This window comes from Pagrus major, chromosome 6 (assembly GCF_040436345.1).
Source record: "Pagrus major chromosome 6, Pma_NU_1.0".
NCBI classification, from domain to species: domain Eukaryota; kingdom Metazoa; phylum Chordata; class Actinopteri; order Spariformes; family Sparidae; genus Pagrus; species Pagrus major.
Window position 1 is genome coordinate 36,220,385 of NC_133220.1, and position 18,865 is coordinate 36,239,249.

The window sequence follows — 18,865 nt, forward strand, 5'->3', positions numbered from 1 at the left end:
TTCAGCCATGTTTTCCCACCCAGGAAATAAAATAAGCATCAGCTGAGTAAAGTGGGCCATCTGGGCCCCAATTGATGTCAAAGCTGGCACTGACCCAGGGCCCCGGGCCCCACAGGGAGGGCCTCGGCAGGGTCGAGCACTCAGGCCTTTTCCTTCCTGTTCCTCTATGACATCTTCCTGCCTGAGGGGAGGCCTCTGGGAGCCATTAAGCAGGGTTCCGCCAGGCCCTTGGAGCTGCAGGATAAGCTCACACAGCAGCTTCTAATTAGGCTTTAGTACTGACAGGTGGAGAGAAACTGGAGGATTGGGATGCTTTATGCAAGTGTGTAGTTATTTGTGCCACCCCAGAGGAGTGCGAGTTCAATAACTTTCTTCCAGAGGGTTGTACCTCCAGACATCACTTCAGCTGTGATTTAAAGGATTCAGTTGAGTCATAACTGTGTTGTCAAATGTTTAAAATCTGCAATAAATCTCATGGTTGGCTGTGACTGCACCTCACAATGTGATTATAAGTAACTTTTAAATGCTTTAATGATGAGGGAATATGTATGACAGAAATACAGAGGTCCTAGATAAAGTTTTGTTGTGTACACAGACAGTATTCTCAAGATAAACACAAACTGGGACGTGTCACATGCAAAAAAGCCATTCTCCACTATATCATTCATTTATGAAGATCAAGAAAAGCAACTTCATGGATTGAAAACACTTGCTGCTAAATAAAGATGTGAAACAATGTGATTTTAAGTTTTTAAAGATTGGTTTCCCCCGCCATATGCTGCACAGTGGCTGGGTCTACTGCCAATGAACCTGCAGCTCCACACTCATTTAGCGCGTCTGTGGAGTGGTCTGTGGGAATGTGTTTGTAAGTAGCTTCTTTGCAAAAATTAACTTAAAATAAAAGATGCTATTTTTTCTCTTTTCACAAAGATGTGCTTTTACTCTGGTTAGGTTTAAGCAAAAAAAAAAAAAAAAAAAAACGCTTTATGTAAGGAAAACATAATGTTTTGACTTAAAAGAGCTACCTGTTTTGGTCACCACAATCCGCTGTAGATGTTCCAAGCTCTTGTTAAAAACAACTAGTCTTGTAGCCATAAACACAACTGCAGATGACCCGACTTCTGTCTTACAAAACATGGTGGGAAAATGTCCCAAGGTCCCCTTAGAATATCCAGTGGTGTCACGTGTACAAATGCTGAATGTGGTCCCTTGACAGAAAGGTCTACCATCCCCTCCACCTCTCAACATGCAAGTCAGTTAATTAACATGTACTGTGACCGTGATACAGTATGACATGTTTGTGGAAATGTAAACAATACGTAACCTATGATGTTAATAGTGTTCAAATTTTATTTTGGCAGCTGGGCTGAAAGACATGTCTGACTTTTTTATATACTACCTTAATAGAACAAAACACATTTGCAGTTATGACTGCATTTAATTCTGCCTGTTACCTCACAGTTGAATCGCGTGTCAACGTGACTAAAATACTGGTACGAAGCAGCCACATCTTTTAACATGCAGGTACAACACTGAAGTTATTTACCTTTCATTGTCCAGTATAGTTTAATAGTAGGCCTAGTAATCAGCGTTTCCTTTATATACATTTAGAATAACAGTACTTTTGGTGGCACCTTTAGTGTCCCCTTGAGGAATCACTATTGACCCATAATCATTTCCCCAGTAACTAGCCGCCGGTAACTAGTAGAAAACTCGTGGATAATGCCAGAACCAGCAACAGTTAGTTTAGCAAAAAGACTGGAAACAGGACAAAATAGCGAGCCTCTAAATAGCCCTCCACATAAGTTAAAAATGAGCTGTTTTACACTCTGGTTTTTGTATTAATTAAACAAATATTAATTGGTGAGCTTTATAGGTGTTGGCAGGTGGATTTTGTTAGCTTTGGATGGAACTGGGCTCACTGTTTACCCGCTTCCAGTCTTTGTGCCACGCTAAGCTAATCACCTCATGGCTGTAACTTCAAATGTAACGTACAGATGTGAGACTGGTATCAACCTTCTATTCTAACTCTCTGCTAAAAACCAAATGAGTGAATTTCCCAAAATGTCAAACCACTGCTTTAACTTTACTTTTTTTTTTTTTTTTAAAGATATTGCAGTGTTTTACATTTTTCAGTTCATTTCACTGCATATATCAGCTTGCAGAGTCTTCAAACTTGTTAGAATGGGGGTGATCCATCATAGTGGACATCTTGTCTACCTTTTTTTGCCGCATTATGTGATTGTTGCAAGCTAACACAGTGCAGATTGTTCAGGTCAATCTGCTGGCATTCATCCTTTAAGCCTTTCCTCTGAACACTTTTTGTAGCTTTTGTACATCCAAATAAAAACTTGGATGTCCCTCTGTCTCTGTGTGTACACTGATTCTCACACATAGCCAAGGCTGCTCTCTTGCTGTGATCTATAACATCAATTCATCAGCAGCTGTGTTTGTCCGGTCACAGGGTGCTAGGTGATATTAGCTGTGACTGATCAACACCACATGTGGATCCCAACCTGGGAGATTTACTACCAGAGAAGAGTCATGCCAAAGATCAGCCCTCAAATTTCTGTATTTTCCTGGATACTGCTTCCAAATGTCTCAAACTTTAAGTGTTATTCATGAAAACAGAAAATTAGCTAGTCTAGTTTCAGTTGCATTCGGGAAAATAAGGTGATGGGTTTGATTTGTTAAACATGAGAACAAACACATTTGTGAACTTAAAACTGTATTTTTGAGGAGATGTTTTTCAGCTCCTACACCAAACTTTAAACTCTGCTTCTTCCTCTCTGCGGTTGATCTTGTTGGCATGGCTCCAGTAATGTGCTACACTCCCTGATGGTCCCCATGAGTAATCATCAGTCACCACAATGGATCCAACAACACTAATTTGTGTCTTTCCTGTTTTGCCTTTACCTTTTCCCAGAGTTGAGTCTGATTCATGCCTTCCTAACTGGCAACTCTGCACCTACCACCCTGACAGGGGCTCTCTGTGGTCAGATACTGCTGGGATACAACGACTTCAGAGAGAGGAGAGATTGATTACTTCCTCTGTTGAGATTCCTTGTTATTATTCAGATGGAGAAGGTAAAACTTCAGTGGAAATCCCCGTATAGGTTTCCTTCTCTGAGTAGTTACAGGCTGAAGTTGCCAATAATGTTAAGTGGTTTATTCTTTGGGTGTGGAACATGTGGTTTATATCCTTTAAAATAATCAGGAAAATATTCATTTGAATAGGAACAGTTGCATAGCCTACATTTTTGCAACTTCACTGATCTACAAGCTAAGTATGCAATGTTAAAGGGCCAGTTCACGATTTGAGATAGCTGACTCTGAGATTTCTGCTTCTATCCAAATACAGAAGCTCAGGATAGTCCACAGAACACGCTGTCAACATTCTTCATAGGGACTGTTACTTCATTGGAGAGTAACAGGGACACCCACTGCATTGGGATGGATGCAAAAATGTACAAAAACTGACATCTCCAAAACTGGATAAATCAAAACTAAACTACCTGCATGACAAGACAACACTAGTAATCTGTGTCATTTTGTTTGTGCTTTTTGTTTTGTATTTGTTGTTTTTTTGTTTGTTTACAAATTGGTTGACCCAGCGCTTAACTTCACTGTGACAGTGGAAAAAAAGTGTCCTAGACATAGTTCATACAGTATTTTAAAGGATAAGTTCACCCAAAAAAGTATATTCAGTCATTATCTCCTCCCCCCATGCTGATGGAAAGTCAGGTGAAGTTTCGTAGTCCACAAAACATTTCTGGAGCTTCACAGCAAAACAGTGTTAGAGCATCCTCCATACAGCTCATCCAGTGTAATCCACATCTGTTGTTTGTTACTTCTTAATGTTTTAAAAGTCCCCAGCTACTTCAGTTGTTCAGAATATACATTTTTTCACACACAGTAAAGAGTTGGTTCGTCCAATTTGCAAAAAATATTTTTTTAAATATGACTATAAAAGCACAAAAATATTTCCAGCGCATTAATAAAAAAAAATCATAAAACCATTAAAGGCTGCGCAACAGCACTGCAACCTTTACGACTTCAAAACACATCTGACATTACATTTAAGGCAAAATACAGTAGAGCCATGTCTATGTAAAAATAAATTTTATTTCAAAGTAGATTACAACATGTAATGAAAAAGCAAACAAAAAAGTGTCCCACGGATATGTCCTTTTACACACAAGCTGCTCTGTCCTCTCTCACTAATCATTCCTGAAGCTGTTTTCCTGTAGGCTGCAAGTCTGTTTGAGAGCCAAGCTTCCAGAAATCATTTTAAAGAACGATGCAAATGTGGGAGTTTGTCTCATCATTCCCAGAGACTCAGGCCAAGACATATTCTGCTCCTGAAAGATCATTCATTGTGTAGAATTTGACCACCTGTCTGTTTTACCACTCCTCCTAACATGCTTGGCAAGTTTGTCATGTAGCACCTTTCCTCACTTTTACAACATTCCTTGCTGGCCCTGGGTAGTACACTGGAGAGAGTTACTGTATCTTGCTGGAGACACACTGGGTAAAGTGACCAATGAGCCAAACTCCCCAAACAGTCAGAGTGGTCCTACAAGACTGTAGCGGTGCTGAGATCTTTCTAGATTCGAATGGTCGGTGCAGGTCTGCTCTGAACAGATCCAATCCTGTACCAAGTCGGACATTTTCATCGTCGACTTATTTGTCTCGCACTGCTCCCGTGCATTTTCACACAGTCTCGTCTATCTTTCACCTGTGAACAAAGAGGGAAATCACTGTCAGTGACAGCTCAGACATCATCACTATGTGCCTATGGAAACATTTTTCACCAAAACACATTTTCTAAGCTCAGATGTTTTGATGTACTTTCCTGAGAGCATATAAAAAGGTTCAGTGTAATTACTGTCTAGAGCGGATAAAAACACAGTTTCCTTTAAAGGACATCTCCATGCACTGAATGATATACAGCATCTATTAATAAGCTAAATCCCAACACAGAGTTTTGAACTCCAACATGGACCATATCCATTTTTACTGGGGTGCATTGAGCTCATTCTAACCCCACAGTGTCATAAACCTCCCTCTGCAGAGGAACACACTCAGTCCAGTCAGACACTCTGATGAACTGTGGAAAAGGTTCAGACAAGCAGAGATGTAAATGTACTCAATCATAATATGTATATATATATATATATATATATATATATATATATATATATATATATATATATACATACATATATATATATATATATATATATATATATATATATATATATATATATATATATATATAGAATAGAATAAAAAGGCAGTAAAAAAGTATTTTTGCAATAAAATCCATGTCACTTATCCTTGAGGGTGCATATATGACAGCACTAACTGGTTACTGCCATACTGTTCAGGACGAACACACTGCTTGACAACCCATATTCAAAAATTATCATCAGGCAAAATGATTAAACTGGCATCTGAATGCACTGACCTGCCCTTCTTCCTTCATGCTGACCACATTTATAAATTCGCAACTTTTATGTTCGTTCATCTATCCAAGAACATTGTAATGCATCAGTAGATAACTTTCCAGGAATATTGGGGTTTCATTAAAGATTCGGCAAACAAACTATCCATTTATAGTCAATGCAGGCCATGTTTTATTTAAATATCCCCACCCTACATGTTTCCATCGCCAAGAAGCACTGAAGTCCCTCGTTGTGTGTTTTGCTCAAACGATGGTGCAGGAATGACAGGCAGACGAATTCTAAAAATTGAAATTATATTGTGAATAGCTTTGCATGGTACACTAAATGTACGCAGGATTTAACACTAGAAGATCTAAAATTACATATGTCACATGTGTTATACTTGGCGACGAAAAAAAGCGGTGGTGTTTTGTAATACAGGCTACCTGCCACTGTTTCTTCTGTAAATGTTTCAGGGCATATGATTTTTTCTTACCCCTTTCCGTTGGTTGCTGAGGCAGAATGTGCAGATAGTCCGGGGCTGTCTGCCCTCTGCTCTCCCCTTCACCTCCTTGTAGACAGCACTGAGGCAGGGCTGACCGTCCTCTCTCCCGTCACCGACCACCAGCACGTTGGCCAAGTGTGAGATATAGCTGGACGCCAGGCGCAGCGTCTCGATTTTGGAGAGTTTTCTGTCCACCGGTTCTGTGGGGATGAGTGTCCGCAGCGCCGTGAAGGCCGTGTTGACGTTCTGGGTCCGGTATCTCTCCCGGGCGTTAGCGGCGTTCCGCTGCCGCACTACACCGCCGGACTCCCGCCGGTAACTCCCTTCCGGTGTCCCACAGCAACCGTAGCCCTGGTCAGTGCTGCCGTCGCTCTCGCTGCGGTTTCCCTCCTCGTCGTCCGACATCAAGGTCAGGTCAGCGGGGTAAGAGAAGGGATGCGTCGACACCGGCCTCAGCATAGTGAAAGCCATCACAAGTTGGAAGTGTTTCACAGGGGAAAACCAATCCCAGAGTAGTACAAAACAGCTGCATGCAGACAAGCCGTGCGTAAAAGTCGCTGTAACTCCAAGCTTTAGCCAGCAGAAGTCCCCCGTTTGTTGAGGCGCTTCCCCATAGGATGGTCCAGTGTGATGGTCTTCATGACAGGGAGGGCTCTTATAGCAGCTACAGTAGTCCCTCTGCTGTAAAGGAGGGGTGGATCACATGCAGGAGCTCCCATCTCACAAATGTTTTGGTCCTAAAAGTCGCAGTTGAGTATGGAGAGGTGTGGACACTAACATGGGTTAGGGTTCACCAAAATGAGCCATTAGATTTTATGAGTGGAGAGCAAAGAGCGAACAGTGGCAGACATTCAGGCCTATGCATCTCTTCAGGGGTATGATGACACACACCGACTGGGATGATAGTTTGGTGACCATTTAGACACAAAAGCTCATGCTGTGAAAAGTGGTGCAACATAACTAAGAACATTCACTCAAGTATACACATTAGCCTAACTTTGAGGTACTCAGTATTTCCATATGATGCCACTTTATTCTTGTCCTCAAGTACTTGTTATTATTTCTAATTATTATACATTATTCTTACTTCATAGGCCTATAATTTAGGCCCATATTTGGCAGCTAGTTATTGCAGAAAAATACACTCAGGTTCAAGTCATTTAAGGACTTCCTGTTCAGATCTCAGTGTGTCTAATACAATAGTGTAGGGTAACTAAATATTAGATATATCTCAGTATAACGGCGTGCAGCAGCAGCACAAACTTCAGCCTCCTAACATCTCTCTGTACAGTAAGAAACCCTAACATTGTAACCTTTATGAAGCTAGGATCCATTGCTGGGCTGTTGTATTAAGGTCTGTATAAAAATTCACACAGTGGAGTGGATGCTGAACCTTCCTTGGCTTTATTAAAAGGTAAGGCACTCAGAGCATTATTAATATTTTATTTGGACACCCTTCTCCCCTATATCCCAAATTAATTTACATTACAGGGTGGGTCCTGTGTGCAGCTTCAACGTGTGCTCATACCAGTAGGCTCTGGTTCTGTATGCAAGTTCTGAATATCTTGAGCAGTTCAACTGATTGAAGAAAAGTGTGAGAGAGAAGTGTGTGTTGAGATTAATGTGGACACATTTACACTCGTTTAACACTTTTACTCAATTTCTAAAAAGTGACCATAGTAGCTACTTACTACTAGTAGTTACTGCTACTGGATAATGTTGAGAAATATAAAGCCCTGGTTCATCCCTGAAAACAGGATTGTGTTTCCCTGCAGTTGGAAAAATGCTTCTTTCTGTCTCGTGACTCAGTAAATAAAAAAATACGTAACATTCTTCCTTTTGTGATGCAGTCCTTCTCCCGATAACACTTTATAATGACCATCATTAATAAATGGTTAATTTATAGCTAATTAAACTTGAGTTAACAGTTATTAGACTGTTAACAAACAGGTTTTGTAGTTCATCTATAAACATCTGGATGGCCTTTATAAAGCTGCGACTGATGTTTATAAACCTTTACAATGTCTTAATAAATGGTTTATAAAGCATTTTATTGTTTGTTAACAGTGAAATAAATATTAGCTGAAGTTTAATTAACTATTATTTATTAATTATGTTTAATATAAAGCGTTATCCTTCTCCCATAATAATTTTTGTAAATTTTTTTAGGCTGTTAGATTAAGTGATGCACCTATTAAACTTGAAATTGGGTGAATGATCAGAGTATAAAAATTTAATTTTCTAGATCAAACTGCCCAACAACTGATATAATAATATTAGTATAGTAGTTTGCATTACATTTAACATGTATCGTTAATGAATGAGTGAAAATAACCCCACAGTATAACAACATGAGTGAGTGTTTTTTGATACATTTAAGTACATTTAGCTGACAATACTTCATACTACTCAGTAAAATTTTTGAATGCAGGACTATACTTTTACTTCAAGCTGCTTCAAAGAACTTCAATTTTTGCTGATTGTGGCAGCCTCTGTGGACAAAAGATGACAATGGTGAAATTGTGAAATTGTTTTAGTGCCATACCACCAGACTACAGAGCAGTTTCTTTGCTTCTCAATTCATCCTCAGAACTCCACTATAAAACTAGTTTTAATTTTATGGCTTATCTGACTCAAATAAGTTGAATCCAACCTGGTAACAGACACTAAGAATAACCATAAAAAATATACTGAAATAACCAGTCTTCTCACTGATGGTCTCATTTGCTTATGTAGTTCATATAGAGCCATCAGTATTGAATTGAGACTGTTTCATAGCCAGTTAATAGCTGTTCTGAATAGGATCTGAATACATCATCCACCACTACTTGTGAATCACATGCCATTGTCTGTACTCTCTCCTGTTGGAGATTTTTTCGTGACGTGATGAACAGCCACTGCACCACCATCATGAGGGTGAACACCAATGAGAGAACAGTTTTTGGAAGAATGTTATTCATCGTTCCACTGTATTCCCAGAAGGTTCTAAGGTTCCTGAAATGGGCTCGAACATACAGGAACTTTTCTGGGACATATGGCATTAGAAGTAACAAGGCTTTAGTGACTTGTGGCCTTGCAGACATCTCCTGCATGTCAGCGCTTTGGACTTTCCTCTCGAATTCAGAACTTCCTTCAAAATCTGCTCCAGTTTAGCCAGAGATTCTTTACCTTTGTGATTCATTTTCAGGTACCAAAATTCTCATGAACCCAACAACAGTTGTTGTTAATGTAAATTTGAATGTTGCCTACTCTGTGCAGCCATTATCAAGACTGAGTACATGCTTCAAAACCTTTTCATGTATTTTTTTTATTAAAGATATATCATGTATCAATTGATCAGATTAAGAAATTTCTTTAAAAGCACAAGCATAGTTCTATCTTTAAAAGCACAAGTAAAAACTACTAAGCATATTTTCAAAGCAGTATAGGTGGCTTGCACATCAACTATGTATTTGTGGAGATTCTGGAGACATAGCGCTGGCTGCTGTCCTCAGAGGGCCAGTCTGATCGGTGGCTCTACAGTTGCCCTGTTTCGGTGTGTCTAATGGGTTAAGTGCTGTGGGTAAATAAACACTCAGCAGATGCTGGAGGTGATCAAGCCTGAACGTTCTCTGTGGAGAGCGAGCAAATGGCTTCCAGATTGACTGGTGCTCTTGGGGGGGGGGGGTGGGGGGGTCGCTGGAAAAGGGAGAGAGTGTCATCCAAGGGCCTGTTTCTACAAACACAACCCCGCAACACATCAAACCGGGGCACCAGCGGCCCCTGGCCCCCAGCTCAGCTGCACCAACAACAGTGACCTGTACAAAACCTGGTTCCACTCATAAAGCAGGGCACCATGGTGTTTTACCACGCGTGGCCAGCCAGCAACACGACCCTGCCGCACTTTCTCTCCCCCAACACCATCACTGCTTCACAGTTTGGAACCGTAAATACTTTAACCCCCAAGCCCTCACCCCCTGCATCAACTTAAAGGAATGCCATTAAATGGCTGTTGAAGTGGTTAAAGTACTAATGAAGTGTGTGTTTTGGGTGGGATGTGTATCAGGAAAGATGTGAGAGTGGTACTCACTGACAACTTCTGACTATTGTATTTGGTTTGACTCAATGGGTTTTGAAGCTGATACCAATATCATGGGATGAAGCTCCAATTAATGTAGTATAGTCCACTGTTTCCAGGTAAGGCATATTGTTCATTCCAGGGTAGAAAAGACTTGAAATAGCAATTAAATCATAGTGGAATGCCAAACATGCACAACACAAGCTTTCAATAGGTGTCTGAAGCCATAGTAGTGGCATTACTTTAGGTGAGTGAGTGTTATTCTCATGTCACTGAATTGTTCAGATAGTGTTAGATGACTATAAGGTTTAAATCTGCAGTAATCACTATTTTAATATGAACACTGAATTACATTATTATGTGTAATGTGAAAGGTGACTCTTATAGTGACTTACACACCTATAATTATCACCCAGTCCAGCTCTAGCTTTTTAGCCAGTAGGTAATCTTTGAAAGGATGCGCTTTCTCAGTGTTTTGTTTTGTGTTGCTAAACCAAAATGATATATTCCAACTGTTGAATACCAGGACTGGGAGTCACAGAGTAACCCACGATATGATACTACTGTATCACGATACGTTACCCATGGTAATAATATTATCATGATACAGTAATTCTATGATACAATGCAAGACAATAATCTACGATACATCACAGTATCTATCTGTGTAAAAATACTCAAAAAAAGACTAAAAGCAGGAATTACGTATTCATCACTGCATTGTGGTCTCAGTTTCAAAGAATTTGGCAAGTGAAATGAAACAATGTACAAGGAAGTGCACAGAGTCTTAGCTTAGTGCATGTTTAACACACGCATGTTTATCTTCAACTGTGTCCAGTTGAAGAACGCAGCTGCTTCTAACCACATGAACACAAACACCCGCTGCATGCCCCTGGCTCAGCACCACACATCAGATAGACAAAGTTAGCAACTAGCCGCTGAATACAGTCAACATCTAGTGGCTAAAGAGCAGAAATATTACTATTCTCAGGCACTGATGGAATCCAAAACAGACCTAAGTGGAGAATGAACATTAGACTTAGATTCTGTGGGTAGATACACAACTTAAACAAGTAAAAAGACAAATAAATGCTAATGTTGCTCTGTGTATGTGAAGGTTTGTTTGATAATATGTCAACATATTAACATTATATTTCAGGGCTGAGGGTTTGACAGCTTGTACCCCCAAGAGACTAAAAAGTCTGTTAATTAATTGATTTCTGTGACTAATAGAGCTTTCTCACTGCAGATATTGCCCAGCAGGAGAAGCACAGGTGGATCTTATAACATGAACAATAGCTGCACTCTATTCAGGTGTGCCAGTTACAGAGCTGTGGTACTGTGCGTGGCTAATTGGACAACTACATGGCCAAACCTATGCTTTTCCTGCTGTGACAACTGATAATGTCTGCCTTGCAAAAGATCTTTTAATGCAGTAGATTTTGCATTTCATCAAGACTTATTTTCTGGCTAAAGTTGAAATGCTGACTGAATTGTCCTGGGCACAAAATTGATTTTATTCTCCCTGAAAGGGACAGGAGCTTGTCACCCATCAGTTCACAGATTGGTTGATATCTTATTTTTAGGTTAAGACTAGTACAGGCAATGTGGTATTTAACTATAACTATATGTTAATATAAAAATGTACAAAATAAATAACAGATCCCTACAAAGATGCAGATGCCAGACAAAATAGGGAGGTTTTCCAACATCAGGCAGTATACCCCCGCTCTCATACACAGTATGTAGTGACGAGACGATGAGCGTATGGCCTGTCAGTGTGAGCTGTCTGCTGGGAAAGACTGTGGTCAGATAACTTGACTCATCGGAAACAGCTGCACTGGAGAGAAAAGAGCCTCCTCCAAACAGCCAGCTGCAGCCTGCTGCAAAAGGCCTTCATAATGATTTATCTTTGTGAGTGTGTGTGTGTGTGTGTGTGTGTGTGTGTGTGTGTGTGTGTGTGTGTGTGTGAGAGAGAGAGAGAGAGAGAGAGAGAGAGAGAAAGTGTGTGAAAGTGCTTCATTAGATAAAACATAGCAGAGACCTACAGGAGAGAGAGTAGAAGCATAGTTTGAATAGTTTAGATTAAACTTCCGTGTACATGAAACAGCATCTATCAGTATCTCTCTTAGCTACTGTACATCTGGAATAACTCCAACACAATACGTTTTTGTTTTTGTCCTTGGGCTAAGCCTTCGTTGCCATAATGTTGCAATGAACTTGCCTGTATTTTGCCTAAAATCACCTGCCACTCATTCAATTTAGTCCCTTTTTTATTTCAAACATAATAGTAAATAAGATGTCAGATGGGACAAGAAACACAACCAACAGGTTGTAAACAAAGCTATCTGATGGTAGTTACATGTTCTACTATTTCTTTATGAACAACCATTTGTCCATCCATACAGGATAAAGTCAGCAAGCAAAGGTCAAAGATGGTAAAACAATGGTACCAAACCTGGCAACCTTAGTGTGGTCAAGAAGCAGTTCCAGAGCATAACTTCCCCTAAAACCCCAAATTGTCATTTTTACATTTCTGTTTGTGTACTGATTAGGCCCGGGTGAAAGTTTAATATCAGTCGATTATTATTCATTATTGATCATTTTTATTGACCTATCCAATTTTTATCCTTTGTTAAAGACCAAGCAAAAAAATGTTGAATTCAACCTCTTTATTTTGAATTTAACTGCTTTATCAAGGCACAAAGGTTATAATTATTTAACACAACAATGAAAAACACACAAATAAAATCACACAAATTAAAAATACTGCCATACTGACCTGTCCTTTTTTTAATCACCATTTCCTCTCCATCAAGCACTCATTCTCTCACTCTAGTGTTAATGGGTTCACACAAAATACAAATTCCAACAAAATATTGCTTTAAATAAACAAGATTTAACATTTTCATAAAATTGTGAGGTGCTCCTACACAATCATTTTAAACTTTGGACAGCAAGGCCAATGGTTTCCTCTTGCTTCCAATCTTATGCTAAGCTGAGTTTAATGAGCCCTCCCTACCGGTGCTCTCACCTGAATCTCAGACAGAAAGCAAAAAACCGGATTTCCAAAAATGTTGAACTATACTTTAAAGGAGAACAAAGGAGCTACAGTGCCATATGTTGTAGCCATGTAGACCCTCAGTTAATCCAGAAGATGACTAAATGACACATTCATTCTTACAGACGTCTCTTCTGCTCAGTTAGTCAGTGCTCCTCATGTAGAGCAAAGCTACTGTAACCCCAAGAATGGTGGCAACAGTATTATCTTTCATTTGACCCTCAATATGACCTCAAGATAAGACTCAACCCTCATCTGCCACTCCTCTTCCATCTTCTCCCTCCAAAAGACTCTGATAGTCTTTCACAGCTGCTGTCAGTCTGAGCAGCTCAGGCAGGTGGGGCGGTGTGTCAGTAAAAGTTCACCAAATGGCCTCAGCCACATCCAACACTCGTTTTGAAGCCTCAACTTGACAAATTCCTCATTTGAAGATGCCAAGTTGTCTTATATTATGAGATGACATCACTGTTAGAGATTGGTCCCGAGTTCCAAATGTGAAAATCGCAGTTATATACTGTAGGTGACTTTTTTGATTTGTGTTACACTTGGAGTCGCTAAAGGTAACACCAGAGCTAAAATAAACACCCAAGGCTTTTTTATGTAGCTAATATCTAAAAGAAGCAGGTGTTCCTTGATCCTGGGGTTGATGAACTAGTGTGTCATCATCTCCTAAGGGATCTGCTAAGGCCCCCAAACAGGCAGAACATCAGTTCAACTCCTTGCGATACAGGAAGTTGACTCACACGCAATGATTCTTTTGGAGAAGCTCACCCCTGCCTTTAATGTCCACCGGGCTGGACTTGACAGTCCTCCAGCCGACGTTTGTCGGCTTCCTCCAGGGTCACCTGGGACCTCTGAGCAAAGGACTCCGCGGGTCAGCAGAGTTTATCGCAACAGAGAAATCTAAAGTTGGCCATAAAACCTTGTCTGACATGATGTAACAGACATGACTTGAGGTCTGATAAAGAAGGCTATAAAAAGACTCATCCGTTTTGGCCTTGAGGTCATTGTGCCTGCTCTGGACACGATGCTCATATCCTCCATGTTGATTGGCAAGCAGTGTTGACTTGCAGTAGTCCTCTGCTTCTTTGTCTGTGGTGGAACTTTTATGTTTGCAGACATGTACAGTAGAGCATGATTGCTTGTTTTTATGGCTATATCCTTTCCAGAGTGTGGGTAGAGGACATACAGAGGTCAAGTGAGCCATATTATTCATTTTATCATTTTGTCCTACTGTATCTGTACAACTATAGCCTAATATATTGCTTAGTCTGTAACATGCCAAGTTAAAAAACCTATATGCTAAATTTACAGCAACACAAAACAGACACAAGCAGAGCATCTTGACAGTCAAGAAGCTGAAGATAGTGAACGCTCGGCATGTGTGCTTTGCAAATGACTTCAATGATTAATTGATGATGATCTAGATTAAATTTCTGGCAATAGACTAATCCATTAATTAACTATTGCTTCAGATAAATTATATCAAACAGTAATGCCTTTTAGAGCTCTTGTGGGCAGCAGGACAAGCTGCAAACACAATACTGACATAATTATCACTTTTCAACAACTTTAATAGCTAATAGCTAGCTAGGCAGCTATTTACGCATCCTGACAGACATGGAACCACATACAGACATCTCTTGTCGTGTTTTTGTGCACATGATGAATGTAAGTCCAGTATTCACCCTCTTCTGTTTTTGATCTCCATCTACTTCTAAGAAAATGATCTTCTCTAGCTGCTGAATGCTTCACTATGTTCACCAGCCAGTCTGTCTCTGTTTTTTGGTGCTGAGCAGGTGGTGTAAAGTGGGTTCATCAGGTTTTTCACTGATTGTTACTGACTTTTGTCAGTAACAATCAGTGTAAGATACTCTGAAATTACATGTAGTAATAATATTACAGCTACTAATGTCAGTAATGGCCCATGGTCCTGTTTCTTGTGTTACCATCAGTTGGATGAGGCAGTTAATATTAATTTTGTAATTAACGGACAAGCCCATTCAGGATGTCTAAACTAGTACAAGGACTGGAGATGAGGGGAGACAGCTAGCCTCTGCAAAAAGAGGAAGATTACAACTTCCAGTAACTCCTATTTTTAAGGGGGTATTAAGAGTTGGAGAAGCCTGTGTCTTCATTGAGACTGAGGGGCTCATCCTCGTTGACTTTCAAAACAAGCCTCTCAAATGTTGGCTGGCTGTTTTACCACACTGTCTAATTTTTACTAAGTATAGTAAGAGTAACTACAGAGGGCAAGTTCTGAACAACTTGCGGTTGTGAATGCTCGCTGTTGAAAAGCTAATGCCAAATGCGCATTGCTGGTTTTACATTTTTTTAATAATGACAAGAATATATGAAAAATTTATAATATTTTAAAGGTTTTTGAAGAGCTGAAGCTATATGCACATTGCTGGCTTTGAAATTTTTGAATGCCCAGAATATTTTTAATAATATGAAATATTTTAGGGTTTGTTGAAAAGTGAAGGCCAAACTGAATTGGTGGCTTTAATTTATTTGAAGTCGCATCTGAAGACTAGTCAGCGTCCTAATAGTTGGGTGAGAATGAAGGATTCAAAATATACTATGAGCTGTGAGCCAAACTACAATGCTGGCTTGAATTTGTGTGGAGAAGCTGCTGATGGAGTATGAAGAGATGTTACAGTGAGAGTGAATCAAATACTCTGAATGGGACTGACAAGTCAAGTAAATCTCAATGTGTGAAAGATTGGGAACATTTACATATTTAAATAGAGTTTTTTGGCTTGAATGAATGAAAAGATAATTGAATATAGTTCAAATGTTGGAAAATGTACTGTGTGTGTGTGTGTGTGTGTGTGTGTGTGTGTGTGTGTGTGTGTGTGTGTGTGTGTGTGTGTGTGTGTGAGTGTGTGTGTGTGTGCATGCGTGCGTGCGGTCATGTGTGCACTCTTACGCTTACATATTTGACTTCATTTTGGTGTGTGTGTGTGTGTGTGTGTGTGTGTGCCACTGTGTGTGTGCCACTGTGTGTTATAAACTCGTTGATAAATCTGTCTCTCTCTGTGTTGGCCCAATTGTTATCTGTTGCTATGGTAATGGTAACTAAGTTGGTCGTAGTAATGGACAGAGAGAGTTGATTTAATAGTGATTTTAGCTGAGGCTCACCTCACATTATCATGCTTCTCCCTCAAAAACAGTAACTGCTATGACTTGAATAATGACATGGTTAAAACAGCGAGAATCTGGTAAGCAATTTGTGAAATTTCTGTGTGTATAGTCAAAAATGTCTGCCTCCCGATATTTTACCTCTCAGTTGAATGGGACTTAATGCAGCAGTTGGTCAGTGCTCCTGTTGTTTAAAAGCCCACCGAGACAAAAGTTTTTGTCCAATTACCTCCATAAGCCCATTCTTGCAAGCACGTATTTTCCTTCAACTGATGTTAAAATTACGTAGGTGAAGTGAAGATTGTGGAAATGAGAGCGAGTTGAAGATGAGGAATTTTTTAGGTCCTCCCCATTCTTTCAGTTGACTCCTCCACTCTGGCTGTGAATATTCCACCCTAAGTGGCTGAAAAGTTATTAATATTTGAAACATGACTGTGCAAAAAACGATGAATACCATGAAAAAGTTGAATCGAGTTTCTATCTGGAAGTGTAAATGAGTACATAAGCTTTGAAAATGCTTGTTTTTTTGTGAACGTTCTGTCATCTGCTTGAATGGGAAAAAATGGCCAAAAAACGCTGAATATCTCTGAATGGAATATGTTGAAATAAGATGGAAGGAGTTAGCAGACTAAAAATCAGACTTGGAAGAAAGTAGAGGAACATATATTATGAATGCCTCCAGCATTCACAACCAATAATAATGTGTATTTGCAGAGTCGGATGACAACTCTCTGTGGGTGTGTCATTATGAGCGATTTCCTGTCACATCACACACCGTCATTTAATTGATTGTTAATATAGAACTAGAATATTTGTTTTTCCTGCGAAAATAGAGTGTGAATGCTGACAGCTGAAGTGATTTTGAAAAAACTGCTGAATATACTGAAAAATGATTGCCTGAAATGCATAAAATTATAATACATTGCACTACACTGCTGAAAAACCCTCATGTAGTAGTAGTAGAAGTAGTAGTACATGTAGTCGTAGTAGTAGTAGTAGTAGTAGTAGTAGTAGTAGTGGTAGTAAAAGAAGTAGTTGTAAGAGAACTAGTAGTAGTGCAAGTAGTAGTACAAGTAATAGTATTAGTAAAAGTAGTAATAGACAAAGTAGTAGAAGTTGTAGAAGAAGCAGTAGTTGAAGTAGCAGTAGAAGTAGTAGTAATAGTAGACATAGTAGTAGAAGTAGTAAAAGAAGTAGTAGTTGAAATAGTAGCAGATGTAGTAGTAGAAGCAGTAAAAGAAGTAGTAGTAGTAGAAGTAGTAGTACAAGTAGCAGTAGAAGTAGTAGAAGTATTAAAAGAAGGAGTAGTTGAAATAGTAGCAGATGTAGTAGTAGAAGTAGTAGCAGAAGTACTACAAGTAGTAGTAGTAGTACAAGTAGTTGAAGTAGTAGTACTATTACACGTAGTAGTACAAGAAGTAGTAGTAGTAGTACAAGTAGCAGTAGTAGTAGTAGTTGAAGTAGTAGTACTATTACACGTAGTAGTACAAGAAGTAGTAGTATTAGTAGAAGTACTAGTAGTAGTAGTAGTGCAAGTAGTGGTAGTAGTACAAGTAGCAGTAGTAGTAGTAGTAGTAGTAGTAGTTGAAGTAGTAGTAGGAGAACTAGTAGCTGAATGTTTGCTGAGGCAGTAGCAGAACGAAAGTTGAAAATTTCCCAATAGAAATGAATGAGAAAAATTTTGCTGAAAAAGCTGAATATTTCAAAAGCTGAAAAGGCAGAAAGGCTGAAAAGTAATAAACTGAATGGGCTTAAAAAGCTGAACATTTTGATAGCCTAACAGTTTCTCTGGCTGAATGTATGCTGAAGTAGTAGCAGACCGAAATTAGAAAAATTCCTCAATTTTGCAGAAATTGAATATTTCAAAAGTTTAATATATAGTAGACACAGGGATTAGAAGCAGCATGATGCCTTCAGCATTCACACTAAATAATAATTACTGCTGCTTTGAAGGTGTTTGATATCTGTTGATGAAACACTTCCCGTAGCAGTGCTACAGTTTGACGTACATCATGTGGAAGAATGTTGATCTGAAGTTACTGGTTACTGGTTTTCATCTTCCCATCAGACTCAATTGACCCTGTTTTCCCCTATAGTGTGTGTGTGTGTGTGTGTGTGTGTGTGTGTGTGTGTGTGTGTGTGTGTGTGTGTGTACATATGTACAGACATGACTATGTGTTTTGAATGCTGGCCATTGTGTCTGGAAATAGCCATATCCAGTCTGTTGAGACACATACTTGCATTTCCCCAGAGGGGTTGGTGGTTGGGGGCCACCAAGGGCTCAGCCCTGTCTGGTCTGGACCAGCAGCCCAGTTCTCATGACACCTGACCCAGAGCACATCCTGTGGTCAGGCCACAGCGTTGTGCTGTGAAGGGCCAGGATCTATTTATGTGGGATAAATAAACTAAATAAACTTGTCAGGGTGGGAGGAGGACACACTTTAGACTGGTGTTGCTAACACACCTTGCTGAGGATTTTCATCTTTTGAATGATGCTGTTTTCATTAACACATTAATCCTCCTGTTGTGTGTAGAACTGATGCTGGGGAGGTCAGGTATTGGCTAAAGTGTTTAAATGATTGCCCCCTCTGCTGGTCAGGAGAAGCACTGCACTAATGGAAAAATAGAGATGATCTTTGTTCACACTTCCA

At 39.6% G+C, this 18,865-nt stretch overlaps 1 protein-coding gene across 1 annotated transcript; it reads right to left on the reverse strand.

Moving 5' to 3' along the window:
- Window positions 1-4,105: 4,105 nt before the first annotated feature.
- On the reverse strand, window positions 4,106-6,473 carry LOC140998560 (transcription factor 15-like). The gene is made up of 2 exons (XM_073468875.1): window positions 5,944-6,473; window positions 4,106-4,738 (listed from the first exon to the last, which is right to left on the reverse strand). The coding sequence occupies exons 1-2, from the start codon at window positions 6,421-6,423 to the stop codon at window positions 4,673-4,675; spliced, it is 546 nt and encodes a 181-aa protein (XP_073324976.1). The 5' UTR covers window positions 6,424-6,473; the 3' UTR covers window positions 4,106-4,672.
- Between the last annotated feature and the right edge of the window lie 12,392 nt (window positions 6,474-18,865).

What these genes read in the sequence shown, in the direction of transcription:
- LOC140998560 (XM_073468875.1), bottom strand. Translation starts at nt 6,423, where the DNA reads ATGGCTTTCACTATGCTGAGGCCGGTGTCGACGCATCCCTTCTCTTAC. An exon ending in TCAGCAACCAACGGAAAGGG is followed by an intron (nt 4,739 to 5,943) that starts GTAAGAAAAAAT and finishes CTTTGTTCACAG; the next exon opens with GTGAAAGATAGACGAGACTG.